Here is a 19,538-nt window from a genome sequence, read left to right on the forward strand (position 1 = left end):
TAGCAGCGAGACCTGAGGTGAGTCAAGCTCAGACAGCGAATACTGACAACACCGGAAATAGTTTTATTGTCTTAACAATCAAAGCGTCAATTTGAAAAACATCTTTAGCCTTATTGTGGTGAAAATGAGATACGATAAGATAAGATAGAACTTTATTTATCCTGAGGGAAATTGTTGTGTAAGAGTTGCAATACACAGTAGGAACAGTATAAGATTTACAAAACAAAAAATACCCACATTTACAAATAGTGCAGCATGCTTTATACATATATATATATATATATATATATATATATATATATATATATATATATATATATATATATATATATATATATATATATATATGGGGATGGGATAAGGTGCAATATTAAACACGATTATTACGAATTATTATTATTAATTATTATTATTATTATTATTATTAATACGATGGGTAAGGTGCAATATTTGTCAAAAATAACAACATAACATCACAATTAAACTCAGTCTTTCCATTTATCAAGTGTAGTAGGAAGGCCTATAAAAAAATTCACAAGGCTGTCAAATGTATTTTGTGAGGTTGGTGGTCAGTTCTTGTTTTATTTTGAAAGGTAAATCACGGAATGGGATTTACGTTATCTTGCTTGGCTTGTTGATTGGCGGCGTATGAGAGGGTTTCCTAAATCGAAGAGATCTCACACCATCTTAAACCCCATTGGCTGACAGCTGCTCGGGCGGAGGAGACCGCCGCAGAGAGAAATTATGACTTCAGAGGCGCATAAATATATTGACAACCAACTAATGGTAAAACTTATATGATAAAGCGACCTGTAATAAACATAGCTACTGTTAACATAAATAATTGTAATCTATTTGTTTGTAAAGTAGTCGACATAGTCAGTGGCGGTTTTGGAGAGGGGCCAACAGGGGCCAGTGCCCCTGTAACACTGAGCCAGGACCCACCTGCGGCCCCCCCTCCGAACGAAGATTGTACAATAATAATAAAAAAGTACTGATTTTTTGCGATGATACAGGCAGGACTTTATTTTGATGGGCACACCATGTGGCCAATCACATGCGAGGACAGACTAGGATCATACCATTATGTGAAAGAAGGAAGGGGGGCAGACGCTCCAAAGACAGCGAGTGTAGTGGTACAGGCCAGGTATACACAGAGAGACGGGGAGCCGGATTTAAATGCTAGCGCTTCGGGAGAAAGTGAAGAAATTAGCAAAAAACGGACCTGTATATGATAAAATAGCCAATAGTAAAACGGACTATTATTAATAACTAATACTAATACAAAATGACAGAGTAAGTAAGTAAGTAAGTAAGTAAGTAAGTAAGTAAGTAAGTAAGTAAGTAAGTAAGTAAGTAAGTAAGTAAGTAAGTAAGTAAGTAATTAAATAAGTAAATAAGTGAGTGAGTGAATAATTATTCACTCACTCACTTATTTACTTATTTAATTACTTACTTACTTACTTACATACTTACTTACTTACTTACTTACTTACTTACTTACTTACTTACTCTTAAATAAGTGAGTGACACTAAATTAAAAAGGGACTAAATAAAATAGAATAAAAATAAATAAATAAAAATACTTGGGTTTAAAAAGGACATGCATAAGATGAGTAAGATAATTATAACAGATCAATTCTAAATAAAATAAAGTGTGATATTAAGGGTTGCCACCTGAAAATTACATTGCCCGACTGAACCTACATGTGCAAACTTGATTTTCTCAAGTTTGAGAAAAAACATCATGTTGCTCAACGACCAACCAGGTAGACCGCTGCGACTAGATGATTTCCACGACACTAGAATCCTCCTTCGTGCCAGGAGGGAAGAACATGCTTGTTTGATCTGCTTGTTCGGCACATACATTTGGAATGTCTATAGGGACCCCAAAGATGGCAATCAAGGGACATGGCTGCAGAACCATTTTTAGCACATCAGATAATATATAAAAGTAATGCCCCAAATCTTTTGTTATTTTGGACAAAAATAAAACATGTGTCTAAGGTCGGCAGGTGTGCTTTTCACATTTGGCTATATATCCTTTTGCTTTGGAATAGTGGATCCTATGAAGGACCTTAAACTGTATGAGACCCAGTCGTAGACATGACGTAGTAGAGCCTACCATTCCAATTGTCTTACTCCACCAGCTCAGCATTCATTTCTTTCCCCCACACTGCTTTCACTTTGACAACATATTTATTGTTAAATGAATAAAGCAAGGAAAAATTAGAGAGATTAATGATTTTTAACTGGGACTTCATTTGAACAGTTCCTCCCAAGGCGACGGAGTTGGTGATGAAGTAAACTAAGGAACCTGAGTGGATACATAATGCTGAACATAACAGAAGAGATGAGAGCGGTGCAAGTCATGTTTGCTTGACAGCGATACAAAGCTGGAGAAAATATTATTATAATAAAGGAACCAAATTTGAACTGATACCAGATTTTTACGGAAGCCAAAACAACTGCATCTTTAATAGCTCTGACATTTAACTCACGCTTAATTTGCTTTGGCTTCTCTGGAACCTTCTCAAGGAGCCCTCAGGCTTCTGGAACCAGTCTACAAACCTTTATTCAAGGCAAAAGGAATTTCAGTCAAGTGAAATTGAAAAAAAAGGAAAGTTTTCTTTTATGTCATGTTGCTATTGATAAGTGTTGCCAGTAACTATATACATGTTGACACAGGCATTTAAATTATGAATACTCTGAATATATGCTTGATGTAGGAAATGAGTGTTATGCATATCTCAAAAACCCATTTAAATTCTAAAATAGAAGCCGAGTCAAATAATAACTTGGGGGTCTTTGTGTACAAATAAAGATAAAAAAAATTAAAAAACATTTTCCTTGAGCTTTGATGTTAAATTCAGACATAATTTAAAATTGAATCCACAGCATGAAATACATAAACATGCTGTACACATGGCATATTTAACCATTTAGTTAACTTAAATTCATGTAAAATTCCCAGCAAATTATTGAGAATGTATGGTATGTGGAAATTCTTGGTATGTTACGCCCGGTGGTATACATGCAGGCTGTACATCTGTGTCATCACACATTAACAGTTAATGAGTGCACTTGACCTTAAAATGAAGTATTTCTTCAGCTCACAGCTGAAAACTTTGGACATACAGGCTTATTAATTTTAATGTTGTGACATTGTTACTTTATACTGTGACTATATGTTTGAATGTGCATTGTATGAAACTGACTTTTAAAGGTACAATTTCTACAGTATGTAAGATGTATATTACATTTTTAATTGTGTACTACATGAGAGTGATATCACGAGAAAGCAAAACAATGTAGCATGGCTGTACAGGATGTACGTCCTTGTAACAGCCTGATAGCAGGAGTTGGAATGAGTTATAAAAGTCTGTTTTACATATAGATGAGTGGATGTAGCGATCTGATAGTGACAACTGGACGATGCCTGGTGTTTAACTTGCATGGTTGATGATCCGTTCTACCAGAATGTAATGATGAAAATAAGGACACACTGTAGTTGCTTTTATTTTCAACATTGCAGTGCAATGAGCTCTCACAGCCATCGTACAAAATGAATATATATGTAATGTATATTTATACAGTATATTATTTCTTCATGCAACACTAACCAGTTACTTCAAAACTGTGATTAATTGATTTTATTGTTTTTAATTTTGCTGAAATGTACATGTATTATCTTCAAATTGTACAATACATATCATGTTGCTTACGTTGTTGACCAGGATGCACATTGCCTCATGAGTATCTCTCGAGGTGTGACTGGTTTTGCTCACCACCAGGGGGCAGTACATGCCTGCAAAGGAGCACATACTAGAAGCAGAGAGATGTGATTTGCAGCAGCAGGGGTCAGACGAGCAGCGTATGGCTGCTTTGGTGAAGCTGGACCATGATTACATTTTAATTTGTGTACACAGTTAAAATAAGTCTGTAGAATATTAGGTTACCTTGGATACCAAGGTTAATGGAAATATTATCGCTGAAATGTATGGAAGTTTTCTATAGAGTCTTTCTTAATAGCATTAAACTTCACAGTTTAAATAATGGTGAATGTAATTATTATGTAGAGGATTTTTAAGACTGATGGCAGGCACACAAATGGCTTTGATGAACACGTTACAGTCCAGTGAAGGAAAATAACTTTGCCCTGTAAAACTGAAACTCTCACATGAGCATGTCTTCTCTCTCCTCCTGTCCTGTCCCTCCTGTCCCTCTGCTTTTACTCCACTCCACCTCCTCCTCCTCTGCCTCCTCTTCCTCATTTTTCCTCCTTTTTCCTCCTTTTCCTCCCTCGGCCTGCATTCGGAAGACCAAAAGTCATCTGCTGTCCATCTGGTAGCTGTGCCGGGCGGTAATACCCCTAATATTCCTCAGCTTCCCAAGCACCCGTGGACAATCCATTCTCTCCCCCCTTCTCTGCCTTACCCCCCCACCCCGGCCCCCCCAGCCCTGATCCCCATCCCAGGACCGAGAGGTGGGATCCGGTGTCAGTGCCCCAGAAAGACCCCTCTCTCTGGAACATGTGGGGGATCAGAAGCGGTGTTGTGCGGAGGGCTCAGTTTCACTGTTTGGGATTCTCACAGTAGTGTGCACGTATCCGCTGCTTCCCAGGTGCTGCCTCACAGCAAATCTAACTTTCAAGATAGCAGTCAGCTGATGTATTCAAGAAAAGCATGAGTTTTGGATTTAATTATATTGTCTGGGTACTTTTTAGAGATTAAGTTTCATGGTTTGAATAACACTGAACGGTGTCACACTGGTTTGAAGGATAACTACAGTTTATTACTTTTGAAGTCTTTTCGTAGTTTTAACTATTGTTTCTATTAAGCATGATAACACTGTACTCACCAAAGTAATACTGTCTAGTAGCTTTGATTTATTATCAAAGCTGCACTAATCTTGTTTTTATGTCCACGATGGATCAATTAATGTAATGCAGATGTAATGCTCATAGAGACAAACTCACACAGACTCAGCTCCCTCAGCTCTGCAGAGCCTTTTAGCTTCCTCCAACTCACTTTTTTGGTTTTACAGCCTGCAACTTGAATGTTTGGTTTAGTCTCACCCCTCTTATCAACCATGTTTCAGCCACGCTATGCAGCTGTTTTCAGTTAATAAACTCTGGTAAGCCCACTGCACACTACCTGCCCCGCACCAAACAGCAGACAGACACAATTAGTGACTAGTTAGTGAACATAGTGGAACATTTAACAATTAAAAACCAATATATTTTCTCAGGAGTCAGTGGAGCCTAAAACCGACCAAAGGAGAGAGAAACATGAATGCTCCAATTGTTGCTACTTGTGTGCAGGATATGTAAAAGAGTATTTTCTTGCCAGTATATATAAGAAAATATAAAGTGAAGATTTGTTCATGTTGTGTTTACAGCATACAACATAATAATAAATACAGCTTTCAGTTATTTTTGTATTACAATTGTAATTGGGTGAAAAGTGAAAAGTGAACATGTATGTCTGGATTCTTGATTCAATTCTCCTTACTCAACTTGTGGCCAAAACAAGGTTGTCCCCCATTTTATTTATTTGGTGTTAAGTAGTGGTCTACAGATGTTCAGATGTTAGTGGTCAAACCAAACAGTAAATAATATAAAGACGTTAGCTGTAAGCTCGCTACCAAAGTACACACTGACTGTGTGAGAAGTGTTCCTGTGGGTGCTGATGGCTCAGCCTCAGTTTCAATCTGTTCCATATTTACCACTGAACAGTTTCTGAAAGTGGTCCACTGCTTCTTAAAAATAGACATGCAAGTTGTTCCAGATACAGCTCTGTGGAGGAAGATGAGCAAGTGCTCCACCTCTACAGATCAACCAAGTTATCTGCTGAATATTGTCGCCTACATACAGCAAACAGGAGGGACTGAAATAACCCATTGTGCCCTCTATGAGTGGTACTAGATTTCTGCAACGTGCCAGAGAAAAAGGATGGGGGCCACTTGTCAGAACTAGATTTTTCAGCTCCAAAGTGATGAGGAACAGCTCTGCAGGCTCACTAATGTACAGTAAATGTGATGGGTGGGTTGAATTGTTGAGTTATGCAAGGCTTTCAGCCCTCTGTAATAGTGCAATACTTTGGCATGTTGCGTAACAGGTTTGTCCTCCTCGCTTTTTCAATGTGGGCCCAACGATACTTCCACTGTCCCTGGTCCATTTCCATCTATGCCCTTTAACTTTGCATAGCAGGATTACAGCGATTAATACCCCTCTTCAATAACTGTAAGAGCTTTTTTTTTTCAGGCAGTGTAGTGTATCCCATTTTGCAGCAATGCAAATTTGAATACCTGCTGAATGTGACTGAATATCTCCTATGCTCTTCATTTTATTAAAAGAATAAAAGAAATAAACGATCAGAAAAATCAAAACACAATCAAAACACAATTTATTAATAACGCTGGCTGTTCTGTTTACGTTTCAACACTGCTGTTGCTGCGCCTGTGTGTCTACATGTCTGCTGTGTCTCCAGCTGTATTGTTGTCTGTTTTGTTTGGTTTGCCAATCAGGGCAGAGTAGCAGTGAAGGGGTCAAGTGGAGGTTTACCTGAACACAGTTATTTTGTGGACCACAGAACAACAAGTCTTGATGGCAAGATAACCTCTGAAAACAAGTCCTGCTTAGTGAGCCTTTTAAGTCTCTTATTAAATCCTTTTTTTTATCGGCTGAAATATTGTTCGAAAATTTGTGAATTTGTCCCTGTGTTTTTAATCCCTTAAATGAGTCGAAAAAAGGCAGGTTGCTCAATTAAAGCTAAGACAATGAGCCATGATTGACACAAACAAGCTCATTTGCTTACTTATCCCTGTCAACTCTTGCACTGTAATCAGTTTTCACATAGGGAGTTTTTTCTCAGTAAAGTGTTATTTCAGTGAAAATGCCCCTCAACAGAGGCCTGTGGACAATGATTCCGGAATGAAATGTTGGATTTTTGAATTGTCAGTGTTGCAAGAAGTTTAAATTGAATTCTGTTCACTTTCATGGCAGAAATCTTTGAGACAAATTTCTGGGAAAATAAAATAAAATATATCTGATGGCTAGACACTGCAAGAGGTTACGATAGACTTTATGTTGTTTTGTAATTTGGGTCAACTCGTCCTTTTCAATAAAGGTTTTAGTTTCACGTCTTTGTTGAATGATTTGTTAAAAGGAATATTTTCTGCATTGAACCCTGTATGTCATCCGCCCAGCAGCCCCATTGCTTTCCGTGTTTTAGAGGCTCATCAGTGTTGCTCCGCCTAACACTGAGTATTACAAGGACTCAAGGGAGTCAGCCTGGATCAGATGACACTGCTGCCGAGATGAGCAGGGCAATAATCCTCCTTATCTTTGTGTTTGTACTTAAACATATTTCATATATATGTCCACACATTGTATAGGCCTGCATATATATATATATATATATATATATATATATATATATATATATATATATAAATAAATATGATGTGTTGCTTGTATTGGCTCTCCTGCACTTTGCACATTTGGGCTGAACGTGGCGAATATTTTATAGATAAATACATTTAATTCACAATGATACAAGTAATGATTGTGCTTATTTGTTTAATGGATAGAAAATTGAATGGAATGACACTTGCAAACATATGGCTTTTTATTTAATTGGAATGAATATTGTAACATTAAATCAAAGAAAACATGAACACCTATCAACATATCGGTTTTGCTCTTTTTTTTTCTTTTCTTTTCTTTTCTTTAACAAATCTATACAACCAACAAATAGGATCTTGAATCAGGCCCATTTCTTTTAAATACAGAATGAAAAAAAAATGCAGAATTCAGAGCAAAACCAGAACAGTATAGACCATGGTGAAATAATCAGACGTATTTAAAAAAACAATGTTTTTGTTCATTCATTTTTGAAAAAAAAAAAGTACGAAAGAAAAACATGTAATGTTAGTGGTAAAATTAGCCTATTTTATAAGGTATCTTTTTTGGTTTCTTTCAGATAACAAATTACTCTATTCACAGAATATACAGTACAAAAAACATTTTGTTTACCAGTTGTTTTTAGGGGGTGCTCATGTGTGGGGCCATTATTATAAATTGCATTTTTTATTATTATTTCTCAGTGTTTGACTCATTCACAGTACATGCTTCTAGCCTCCAGACACAGCATATATTCCTGTTGTTTGTCCAGTCAGTCAGGATACTGCAAGCAACCACACAAACAATACAAGAGCAATGCCTTAATCAAGTCTAGTCTCACGAGCAGATTTCTTTACAAAAAGATATTTTTTCACCCCGATCAGTCAAAAGCTGTTTATTTTTGTTTTGTTTTGGTGAATTTTATTTTATTTTACAACAGAGCCCACCCCTGAATACTGCTGTTAATCACAAAGTAGATGAGAGAAGACTGGGTGGGCCCTTTTAATACTGCATACCCCTCACACATTATGAAGGGCTTTCTATACACACCTGTGGACTGAAAAATCTTTGGTCAACATTAGCAGTATGCAACAACCAGAACAGTTAAGACAGATCATACTTAACACCATACAATAACTTATTGGTCAAGCTCACAACAATATAGCTTTTCAACAAAGACTATTTTTGAAGACCATTGTCCAAATAAACAAAGTGACACATGTAGAGGTTAAATCACTACTGCTTTTGATCAATACATTATACACAGCTTCACAGGGAAGATGTAAACATCTGACAACAAAAACACCAGAAAAAATAACTTGCATGATACAGTTACATGGCTCAACTCTCACTTGGACGACACATGGACAAATTCAGTTCATACAAATAACTTTTTTTGAGGTCTAAACTGGGCTGTAAGGCAAACCAATGCAAATAAATCAGTTCTGCATTACAACAAAATATTTAGTGTCATTAAGGTCGCATTTCTCATCGTTTGAAAGTAGAGTATGTTTCTGTTTTTCTTTATATGTTGACTTGTAAACACAGACATACTGTATGTGTGTAAAGCTTTATCGATGTTTTCCTTGCAGAAAAAGCGATTTGTCATGAAAGCAAGTTGCATTTACCACAACAAATTAACTCCTTATTATACTTTTGTTTCTCTCCTTTTTGCCAAATTATGACAACATGATGGACACGGTATGGAATTTAAAAAGTGCTAATTGGTGAGCCTTCTTTAGGTGCCCAAAAACAACAACAACAACAACAGCAACAACAACAACAACAACAACAATACAAAGACAATTTGAACAAAGGAAATCAGTCATGTTGGCATATGAGCTCAAATCCTTACTCCTGGTCTATTGTGGCACCTGAGCTAACAGCCAGGTTCCTGTGAAGGTTTGGGTTCTGGCTGTGCCTGTTTCTGCTTCGCACAGAGGAGAAGGATGTATCACAGCCAGGGACTTTACACTTGTGAAGCAGTCGCAGATGGACAGTCTTGTAATGAGCTCTGAATGTGCCCTTATTGCTGTAGACCTTTTGGCAGACGTGGCAGGTTATCGGAGATCCACCCCCACCTCCCTGAAGCCCGGATTGTCCTGCCCCAACACAGCCCAGGGTTCTCTCTCCCCCGAGTGTCAACTCCTCGCCCCCAGGCCTCCCCACGCCAATCCCATCGCAACTTTCATCACTGTCTTCCATGGGGAGTGTCTCCTCATCCTCTTCAATCCCTGCCCCTTCCTCACTACCGACACCATCTGAGTCCCAGGTAGATAAAGCATTGCCAATGCCTCGAGGTGGGGCAGAGGAGGAGGTGCTCAGGTCAAGGACTGCCCCATCCTCCCCACTTCCACCACCTTCTCCTCCTCCCTCTCCTAATCCCTCCATTTCTCCTAGGGGAGATGCCTCAGCACTGTTTGGTGCGGTAGACATTTTGCTCATTGGGAAAACCAGGCCCATACGATTGTGTCCTCGGAAGATGACGGATGTCTGGCTGGTTGGGTCTCGATGGGGTAGATCTCTGTCCCGCTGGTCTTGGTAGTAGTCCTGGCCAGCAGAGTCTCTGTCTCTACAGTGGGACGAGGGCAAGTAAAGGGTGTTGGCTGGGCTGAATGTGTCTTTGGTCAGCAGCTTGTGGTGCAGGTTCAAATTTGCACTGTGTCTGTAGGTAAATGAAAAGAATCAATGAAATTAATTATACACCACATGTTGAATGTCCTTTTTTAATATACCTTAAAATACCATATACTATCTTATTGATATGATCAACTGACCTGGCCCTGTTCACCCTAAAAAGCCAAAGCACTAGAAATGATGATTGAGACAACAGTTATTTTGCCAACTGCATACTGCTTTTTGCCATTTGAACTAAACTAGAGCAGCTGATTTCCATTTTAGATATGAGCTGTTGCTCCTTCAGAAACAGTAAAAGTTACAGGCTTATGTCTCTTAGCAAACATGATAACCTGCACTTCAATAATAACAAAATATGATTGCCTCTAACCTGTCTCGGCTCCTGCGGGAGGGAAAGGCAGCATTGCAGCCGTCCACTGTGCACATGTGCATCTCCTTCAGGTGAACATTTTGGTAGTGCATCTTGACGCTGTAGGGGTTCCTAAAGGTCTTACAGCAGATCTCACAGTTGTGTGGCAGATCAGCGTTGGGGTCGAGGTGAGACAAACGTAAGTCACCGTAGTCGTCTAAACAGCCATCCGATCCCTCCGTCTCACGATCTATGAGTTGGAGAGCGCCCCCATTAGTCAGCCTGCGCTCACCCTCATCCCATTTGAGCTCTGAGTTCTTGTCAGCTGCATGCAGTGAGTTGACATGCTCCATGTCCTCCATTTCTTCATTGCCATTGGGTTCCTGACAGAGTAAGTTGTTGTCACAGTGATTCTCCATCAGTCTGTCTTCGAAGGGGGAAGATGCACAAGTGATGACCCCTGTTTCAGCTTGCCTTGGCCCATTATCTTTGTCCTCCCTCACTGCCATTTCTTTATCTAAAGTTTGGTCCAAAATATGCTTGGCCCCTTCCCTTTCCTTCTCTTCGCCAAAGTAAGCCCCTCTCGCATCCCCCTCCACCACAGCTTGTCTTTCGCACTTATGCCCTTCTGCTTGGCTTCCGTCACACTCTTCTTTGTCCCTAGCCTGTAAAGGAGCATCTTCCTCAGAGCTACTCTCCTTATCCATTTGCTCATCTCGTTCCATCACCTCTTTCTCTATCTTTATTGGCATGCTTGACTTTCGAGACTTTTTCTTTGGTATGGGGTCTGTTATGCAGGATTCAGAGACTGAGATGTGTTTAATAGATACAGAGGACGATAACAGAGGAAGGGAAGGTAATGTTCCTGGGGTGTTGGCAAGCTCTGCCGGGGTTACCAGGCTGCGGTAGAAAGGAAGGACTGGTTGTACTGTTTTTAAGTTAGGGAAGAGGATACCACTCTGGCCCATGCTGGGGAACGAGCTGCTGTGGAGTTTAGAGCCAGTGTCTACATGGCTCACCATGTAGCTGGGCACTGACTTATGGCTTTCTGCAGAGCAGACAGGGATGGGGGTTCCATATTCAGACCTATTCTCTCCTTGAGAGCTCTCATCGCCAGACAAGCTGCCCCGTAGGTCTTTGTCCCGGTTGTTACGGTTCATAGGCATGTGCAGCCGCGGGTTGGGGTTGGCACTATGGCGATTGCGACTGCGCAGCGAGCTGAACACCATGTTGCAGCCCTCAATGGTACACTTGTGCTTAATCTTCAGGTGCACTGCGTTGTAGTGGATTTTTAGTGTGCCTTTGTCGTAGAATGTCTTCTCACAAGCGTTGCAATATACACGACCTTTCTTCAGAGAGCATACTCCACCTCCTGAGCCCCCTCCACCGCCGCAACCATTCCTGTCCAGGGAGCGCAGCTTTCCCTCAGGTGACATCTGTGTTACATCACAGCTCATTGAGGGTGTGCACGGTGTGGAGGGTCCATCTGAGTAGTTGTCACTAGTGGAGAAGTCCTCTGCCTCTATCTTTGTGGTGGTGGAGAGGCTGTCCATTGGTTTGTCTACACTTCGGTCTAGATCAACAGTGAATGAGACAGAGCTGGAACCTAGCAGGCTGCTCTCTGTAGGGTGAGAAAGAGGGAGAGGGTTGTCCCTCCCTAGACCATCACAACCTTTATCATCTCGTCTCTGACTCAGTTGCTCCATTGACCCACGGCATGGTTGCTGATGTTGCTGGTGCTGCTGTGGCCCTGTTGGTGAACCCAGAAACGGTGCAGGAACAGAGCCTAGCAGCTGGAAGGGCAGCATGAAGGCCATGCTGTTGACAAAGTTCTCAAAGTGGTGCATGCTACTGCTGCTCAACTTATCGATTTTGGATGTAGAGAGGTTGGCAGCAGTGCGTGGGGTGTTACGCTCAATGAAAGTGCGGATATCTGAGTTGGTGCGGGTGCTGGGTACCAATACAGCCTGGCCCTCCTTGTCCTGCAGAGCCATCAGCTCCACTATGGACTTGGTCTCGCCAAAACGCAAGAACTGCTGGAGTGTGGCAATCTCCTCCTCGAACGTCATAATGGCCCACCGGTCCAGCACCTTCCCTGCTACATCCTGAAGACAGGACAGGAAGAAAGGGAAGCGCATTACAGTACAGGAAAGGGGAGCGGGCAGGGGTATGAAATAGATTAAGAAGGAAAGGGAAAATGAAAAAAAGAGAAAGGAGAGAGATTCATTAGCATTAAAAGTGTCTGCTGGGTTGCTCATACATATTCACAGAGTGGGTCAGGTGACACACCCTATAAAGCAGACTGGCAGGGCAGCTAAATAAAGGAATCAGATTGAGTGATAATGCAAGTGGGCAGTGCAGAACCCTGAGAACCCTCATTACAAAGACACACAGTGTTTCATCTTGCAGGTCATTTCTCTTCATTTAAATCATGTGGATTTACTCACTCTGCATCAGCAGAAGCAGACATAGAACACACACCCACTCACACACACACACACACACACACACACACACACACACACACACACACACACACACACACTCACACACACACACACACACACACACACACACACACACACACACACATACACACACACACACACACACACATCCTGGTCAGAACATGCATACAAGCAGACACGTACACTCATATACACACTCCCAAAGGCATGCAAAAATAAATACATGCACAAATGTACCACACACATACACACATATAGACACACCAGTAAGGGAGGGGTGATCAGAGGGTGGCTCACATTGATCAAGCACGTCCTCTCTCCCTTTGCCCAGCAGTAATCACATGTGAGTTTGGGTGTCTTTGAAAGTGAAGAGCGGCTTCGTGCCGTAACCGTGATTAATATTTCATCACAGAGCATTCATTGGGCGCCTGTCGAGGATTCTGACTCTACGTTCGCCATTAGATGAGCTAACATGAATTAAATGCAGCCCAAGTTGAATACTTGATGATGTACTAATCGAAGATAGAGCTTGCACTGACATACTGCCTGCAGCCCAGGCCTCAGCCGGCTTGGCTCCGGCTTGAGAGGAAATCTGAAGCAAAAGACATAATATTTACAAATCTACCCAGCACAGTTTGGAGACCTCCCCGAGCTGGTGGTACCACAGTAACAAGCAGGCCGCACAAGCAGGGTACCAAGAGAGTTCATGGCATTGGTCGCTACATCACATACACATCTCTCCAGTTTTCATGCATGCCTAACCCCTCTTCTTCCTCCTTATCTTCCTCAGAATTCCGTCTGTCTCTCTCTTCATATACTCTCGCTCACTCATACTCTAAATTTTAGAGTCGCATGTTGGCGTCCAGGCTGTTTTTAGAGGCTTTCAAAATAATTACACTACATACAATGTTGGACTTGTTTTGATATTTAATGAAATAGTTCAACATTTTGGGAAATAGTTTGTAGATTCAGATGTGTAGATTAATCAAATTTTATAAAGAAGAAAAGTGTTCAGAAGCCCACACTGGTAAAATCCTAACAACATGTAGTGTTAAACACAGACATACCTGCAGCACGTATCCTCGTATGTAGTCCTGCAGTGTCCAGTCAAGTGCGTTGAGGATCTGGATGACCTCCTCCTGCTTGAGCACAGAGAAGAGGCGGTCCAGGAGGATCTTGAGGCGGATAGGGATGGCTTGGGTACCATATAGCATCAGGCTGCAGATATCGAACACAACGTTGGAGTGCACAATCTCCACCTGGCTGCTCTGGTATATGTGGTGCACCTTCAGTTTACTCAGGGCTGAAATACACACATCAGATTTTACTGGATTAGATTTTGTGATTGGGACTGAGCAAAAAGAAACGACAAGTTTTAAAAAAAAAGTCTTATGGGAGGCTATACAAGCTGATATACAATTTATAAATGTTAGAAATATAAAAAAGTAAATTATAATAAATAGGTGTAATATGGGACAAAAGCAAAATGTATATATGACTATTGACATGGTTTGCATGTGTATAAAACATTTAAATAAGAACATCACAGTTTGCTGGAAAGCAGACAAGTTAGACATGTGATTGATATGAAAATAAAAAAAACTGTATGAGCAATAAATAATAAATAAAAGAACGTTATTTAAAATAATAAAATACACTGTAGCTGGTTATATTTCTTCATTTAATGAAAGAAATTATAAACACTGCAAGCTAACTATGGAATGTATGATGAAATGGAATGTAAACTAAACTAAATGTCTTATGGTATCACAATTACTATGTAACTCTAAATAAAATACTGTATAATGCCTCAGTGCAAAAAAAAAAAAAAAAAAATCACATAAGAAAAATAGTTAACGTCAATTGTAAAATAATAATGCACAGTTCAACATTTGAGGGGAATGCTGCTTAATTTCTATGATATTCAAGTATATTTTTGCAGAGTAAAATGTGTGTTCATAATCAGCAAATCAGTTTGTAAACAAAATTTAGGTGACAATGATTCATGCAGCACTTACATTAAATGAGTGGGAAAAGTACACTATGTTTGAGGTTTATAGTATAATTACTGTAAACACACTGTTGCTGAGAGGTTGAATAAACTACACCCTTTTTAAATATTTTACACACCAGCATTAATAATTCCACAGTGTAACGCTTTTATTCCAAATGATGGTACTTCTTTAAAAAAAAAACATTTGTTAATTTGTAAATGCTTTCTATGCATGCAGACACTGTGTATTTCATTTCCCCAGATTTTGAGATATCTCTTTGAAATTCCTGTCTCACCACAATACAGTGGAGATGAATGGACTTTATTTTGTGGTGCTCACAGTAATGGGAAACTAAATTTAAAAATTCAACATTAATATCCAGAGGTGTGCACTTATTGGACTTAATACAAATCAAAACTTTACTTGGACCTTTTGACTTGACCAAAGCTTTAAAAGTATGTCAGGTATGTCCTGACAAAGGTTATACTTTGAATCAGTCCAACAGCAGCCAATCAGGCTTTGTGAGCAGGAGGTAAAAGGTGTGTTTGTCAGCGCAGACCAACAGACAGATAATAGATACCTCAGCTCATCAGATACTGATGAAGACTCTGCTGTGGTCAATAAAAAAACAGACGGCAATATGCAACACATACAGCTCAAAAATTATATTTTTGTGTCACAATAATAAACCATCAAGCCTGTCATTTTTATTTTAGATACTATACAAGATCTAAATAAAAATAAAAATAGCATCAATTATTTCTGTAAATTTCAGGTCACTTAATAGTGACTTATATCAATAACTGTATTCCACCTCTTAAACAGGTGTCTCAGTCACTGTGGATAATAGACAGATCACACTGTCAACGTTTTTAATTAATGGGAATTACATTTTTTAAAAGAAAGGTTTCTGTTGAATTTTATTAATGGCAGAAAGTCACAGAAACTCCAAAACCGGGACAAATGAAAGTTAAACTCATCCAATGTTAGTGGTGAGTGAGAAAGCAGCTATTGCACTGAAAATAAAACTCCATAATACATGTGTTCTTGGAGAGAGCCTCAGTTAAATGTCTTTGCATCAGACAAAGTAAAAACAGTGAGCTGCTCTTACCATGTGCTACCCAGCCATGCTTGCAGTTTTCACACTGCCTCCTCTTCAGCTTCCCAGGCTTGAAGCTGTCACAGTTACAGTTCACCAAAGTGCAGCAGATAGCCTGTTAACACAAAAACACACAGTTTTTCCTTTTCTAACGAGTACACACAAAGAATTATTCCTGTTTTTTACACATAGTACACTCCTATCATGGACTGGGAATTGCTGACCTCTTCAGAACTTGATTATCATCCTAAATATCCCCCACGTTTATAAATACAATTCACACATTCAATCCAAAACAAATATATATTCAGTATTTTCTTCTTCCAACACTTTTATGAAGCAGCTGAAGCCTATACTGACTAAATTATTTAAACCCCAAGACACACAATTTTCTTTTAGCTGCAGCATTTCATAAAATGAGAATCTTGCGGATGTCTTGTATTAATTTGTTCACATTTGACCAAATTCAGCCAGACATATTTGATAGTGTTGAGATCTCGAGTAGAAGCGGAGCTGCTAGTGGAGCTGGCAAGTGTAAAAGGTTCAAGTTCCATTTGGGCAGCTCACATTTCTAAATTCCTAACATCAGAGATAAGATATTATTAATGTTATGCCTTTTTAAAATATGTTGTATCGTTCCATAGGTATAATATCTTCAAGTGTTCACATTTGTATATATCCAGGAATGCAACATAAAAGCACTAAACCAAAATATGGTCATCTTGTCGTTCTATGACTGTGCAGGCGGGGAAGTGTCAGAACGTGTGCGTGGCCGTAGCTCTGCTTCTCTTACACAGCTCCATGAGAAATGTACAACCGTCGAGTTGCCCACGGACACCAAAAGAAACAGCATATTTGCCTTAAATTGCCTTTTACCTTTATGTATCACTCATTTCCTGGTTTGCCCTGTAAGAGCAGCGTTAGCACAGGTGTGTGTGTGTGTGTGTGTGTGTGTGTGTGTGTGTGTGTGTGTGTGTGTGTGCTTGTGTGTCAATAGTGCTGCAGGTCAGGTCCTAACTACAGTAACGTAAGGTCTCGTACACACCTGGACCACCTAAACCCTCTTAATAAATCAATGCCTAAGGCACACACACACACACACACACACACACACACACAACACACACACACACGCACACAACACACACTCACACACACACACACACACACACAACACACACGCACACAACACACACACACACACACACACGCACACAACACACACACACACACACACACACCACACACACACACACACACACACACACGCACACGCACACAGGTCAGAGGACTGAGTCCATTAGCTGCTAATGGGTTTTATCTTTTCAGGATAAACATGCAGAAAAGCAGAGTAAGTGGACAGGCACATGGAGACTCAAAGTGAGGAGTGAATGGTAGTAATGAGTCAAGTTTTCTGCGTAGCTGCTGACTTGGCAGTGACCCGGGGTAGAGGACTCCAGCACACTGATACACTAAAAATGTCTCTCTCCGCCTTATACAAAAAATAATAATTTACACACCAGGAACTGAGGGGAAAGCATCATCAGATTTATGATCAAAGCCAGTGTTGTTAGTGCTACATGCTGAAAACCTTGGAGTGGCTGCGCTACGCCACCTCTCTCCCTCTGCATCTATAATGCATGATCAGTGGGGTTTGGGTATACATGAGCGGCATGCTTAGCTCCTCGCTGGATCTCATTCCCTCTCCACGAGCGGAGAAGGAAGAAAAGTGTGGGTGGACGGATGGGTAGGGGACCTCCTCCTCCTCCTCATTTAGTCAACCGCTTGGTTCTGCGCTCGAGGCTGGGCTTGTCCTTGAGATCTGAGATCACATTATTTCACCTTACAATAACCTCTCATCATTAGGACGGATAAACTGACCTGAGATGAAGGTGGCGGCAGCTACCTGGCCTTGAAACACAGCGTGGCAGCTCCGGCCTTCAGTCCCATGACATCCATTTGCTTTGCTTTTCTCTCTATCTAACTCAGCCTTCTCAGGACAGTGGTGAGGTGTAAAAACCCCTCTGCTCATCTCTCAGCGACATAATCCCATCATTACAGAGAACCAAGAACCAACACTGCCCAATTAGGCTAATCCCATCCCACTGTGGGTGCATACACACCTCCTGCTGCTGCTCCCCCTAATATACATCTCAATCAGGTGCCCCTGCTTGCTCACCAGCCTGTAACACCCCCCCCCCCCCTCCCCCCACACACACACACACATTCCAATGCACAGTGTGCTCCAGGTCGTTTATCTCAATTAGTGATTAATTTCATGAGTTCTTAAGAAGTAGAAGAATAAAAAGAAGAAGAAGAAGAAGAAGAAGAAGAAGAAGAAGAAGAAGAAGAAGAAGAAGAAGAAGAAGAAGAAGAAGAAGAAGAAGAAGAAGAAGAAGAAATATGGCAGCGCCGGGCAGGCCAAGACAGCAGTGGCTCTTGGTGACCGAGCCTCCCCACCATCTCTTTCTCTTTCCTGTTGTCACAACAAAGCCACGGTTGTTCGCACGCATCACTGAAGTCGATGACAAGAAGACTAATTGCACAAAATGATGCGGCTGGGTCAGTGTTTTAGAAGCCAAAGCTAACACACTGTGGTTTCTTTAGATCAGTGGTGTATAACAGTGTAGCTACACATCAACCCCAGCACCTCCACACACACCTTGAATACATTACACATGCCACGAATTTGCATTTCTGTAGCACATGATGTGGCCAGGGATTTGTTCAACTAAGACATAAGAAAAAGGCTTTTAATAGTAATGATATTGCAACAAAAAAATAGAACTGCTTTTATTAATACATGTTTTTTATTCTTCATTATTACTTTTTTATATACCAATATATACCATATACCAAATGTAATCTCTGTTCCAGTGTGAGCACAATACTTACAAACTATGAAAGTAGGAAACTTGCATTAAGCCTGAAAGGCTAAAAATGAGCCGCAGTAATAATGTGGAGACTAATAAGTAATAAGAGTGTATCAACATTTGTATTAATGTTTATTAATATTTATTATTATTCATTCTTGACCTTGGAAATAGTAACTTAATAAAAAAAACTGTTAAATAAGGTCCTGCATTTTTTCAGAGCTTTGATTCTCTTCTCAGAGTTTTGCATCTGCAGATGAAGACTGTGCGATGCGCTTTGAAAGCCCCGGAATTATCAAGTGCATTTAATTTAGGACTAGTACTAATTTTGAAAAGTGAGGCGGAATTAAATACTTTAAAAAACATGTCTGTGAATGTAACAGAAGAAAACAGATCCTCTCTGGGTACTATGAACCTATACAGCCGTGGTCTCTCTGCGTCTCTTAATCTCTGTTATTTCTCTATGTGTAAGCATTTGTAAGGCACTGGGAGCTCTATTTTCTTTAATTCTAATTGAAAACATATGCAGTCTCCTTGTGTATGTGTTACCACCAGCAGTGTCTCTCTGTTTGTTACATTTCAAGACATTTTGCTAGAGAAAGACTACGCAGCTCAGAGGTCAGGCTGTGTGGGACAGTTAGATGGAGGCCATGAAGGGAGGTTAAACTTTAACCTGCGTACATCATTTCCATAGCAAATTTAACTCTTATATT

General features: G+C 40.2%; 1 protein-coding gene across 2 annotated transcripts in view; it reads right to left on the reverse strand.

Annotated features, from left to right (window-relative positions):
• Nucleotides 1–7,731: 7,731 nt before the first annotated feature.
• Nucleotides 7,732–19,538, reverse strand: part of bnc1 (basonuclin zinc finger protein 1) — a 17,452-nt gene continuing 5,645 nt past the window's right edge. For both annotated transcript variants that reach the window (XM_029428392.1, XM_029428400.1), the window contains 4 exons: nt 15,965–16,067; nt 13,927–14,162; nt 10,413–12,496; nt 7,732–10,070 (listed from right to left, as the gene is read on the reverse strand). In XM_029428392.1, coding sequence (XP_029284252.1) covers nt 9,257–10,070; nt 10,413–12,496; nt 13,927–14,162; nt 15,965–16,067 — 3,237 coding nt within the window. In that variant the 3' untranslated portion in view covers nt 7,732–9,256. The remainder of the gene's footprint in view (nt 10,071–10,412; nt 12,497–13,926; nt 14,163–15,964; nt 16,068–19,538) is intronic.

This window comes from Cottoperca gobio, chromosome 3 (genome assembly GCF_900634415.1).
Source record: "Cottoperca gobio chromosome 3, fCotGob3.1, whole genome shotgun sequence".
Taxonomy (NCBI): domain Eukaryota; kingdom Metazoa; phylum Chordata; class Actinopteri; order Perciformes; family Bovichtidae; genus Cottoperca; species Cottoperca gobio.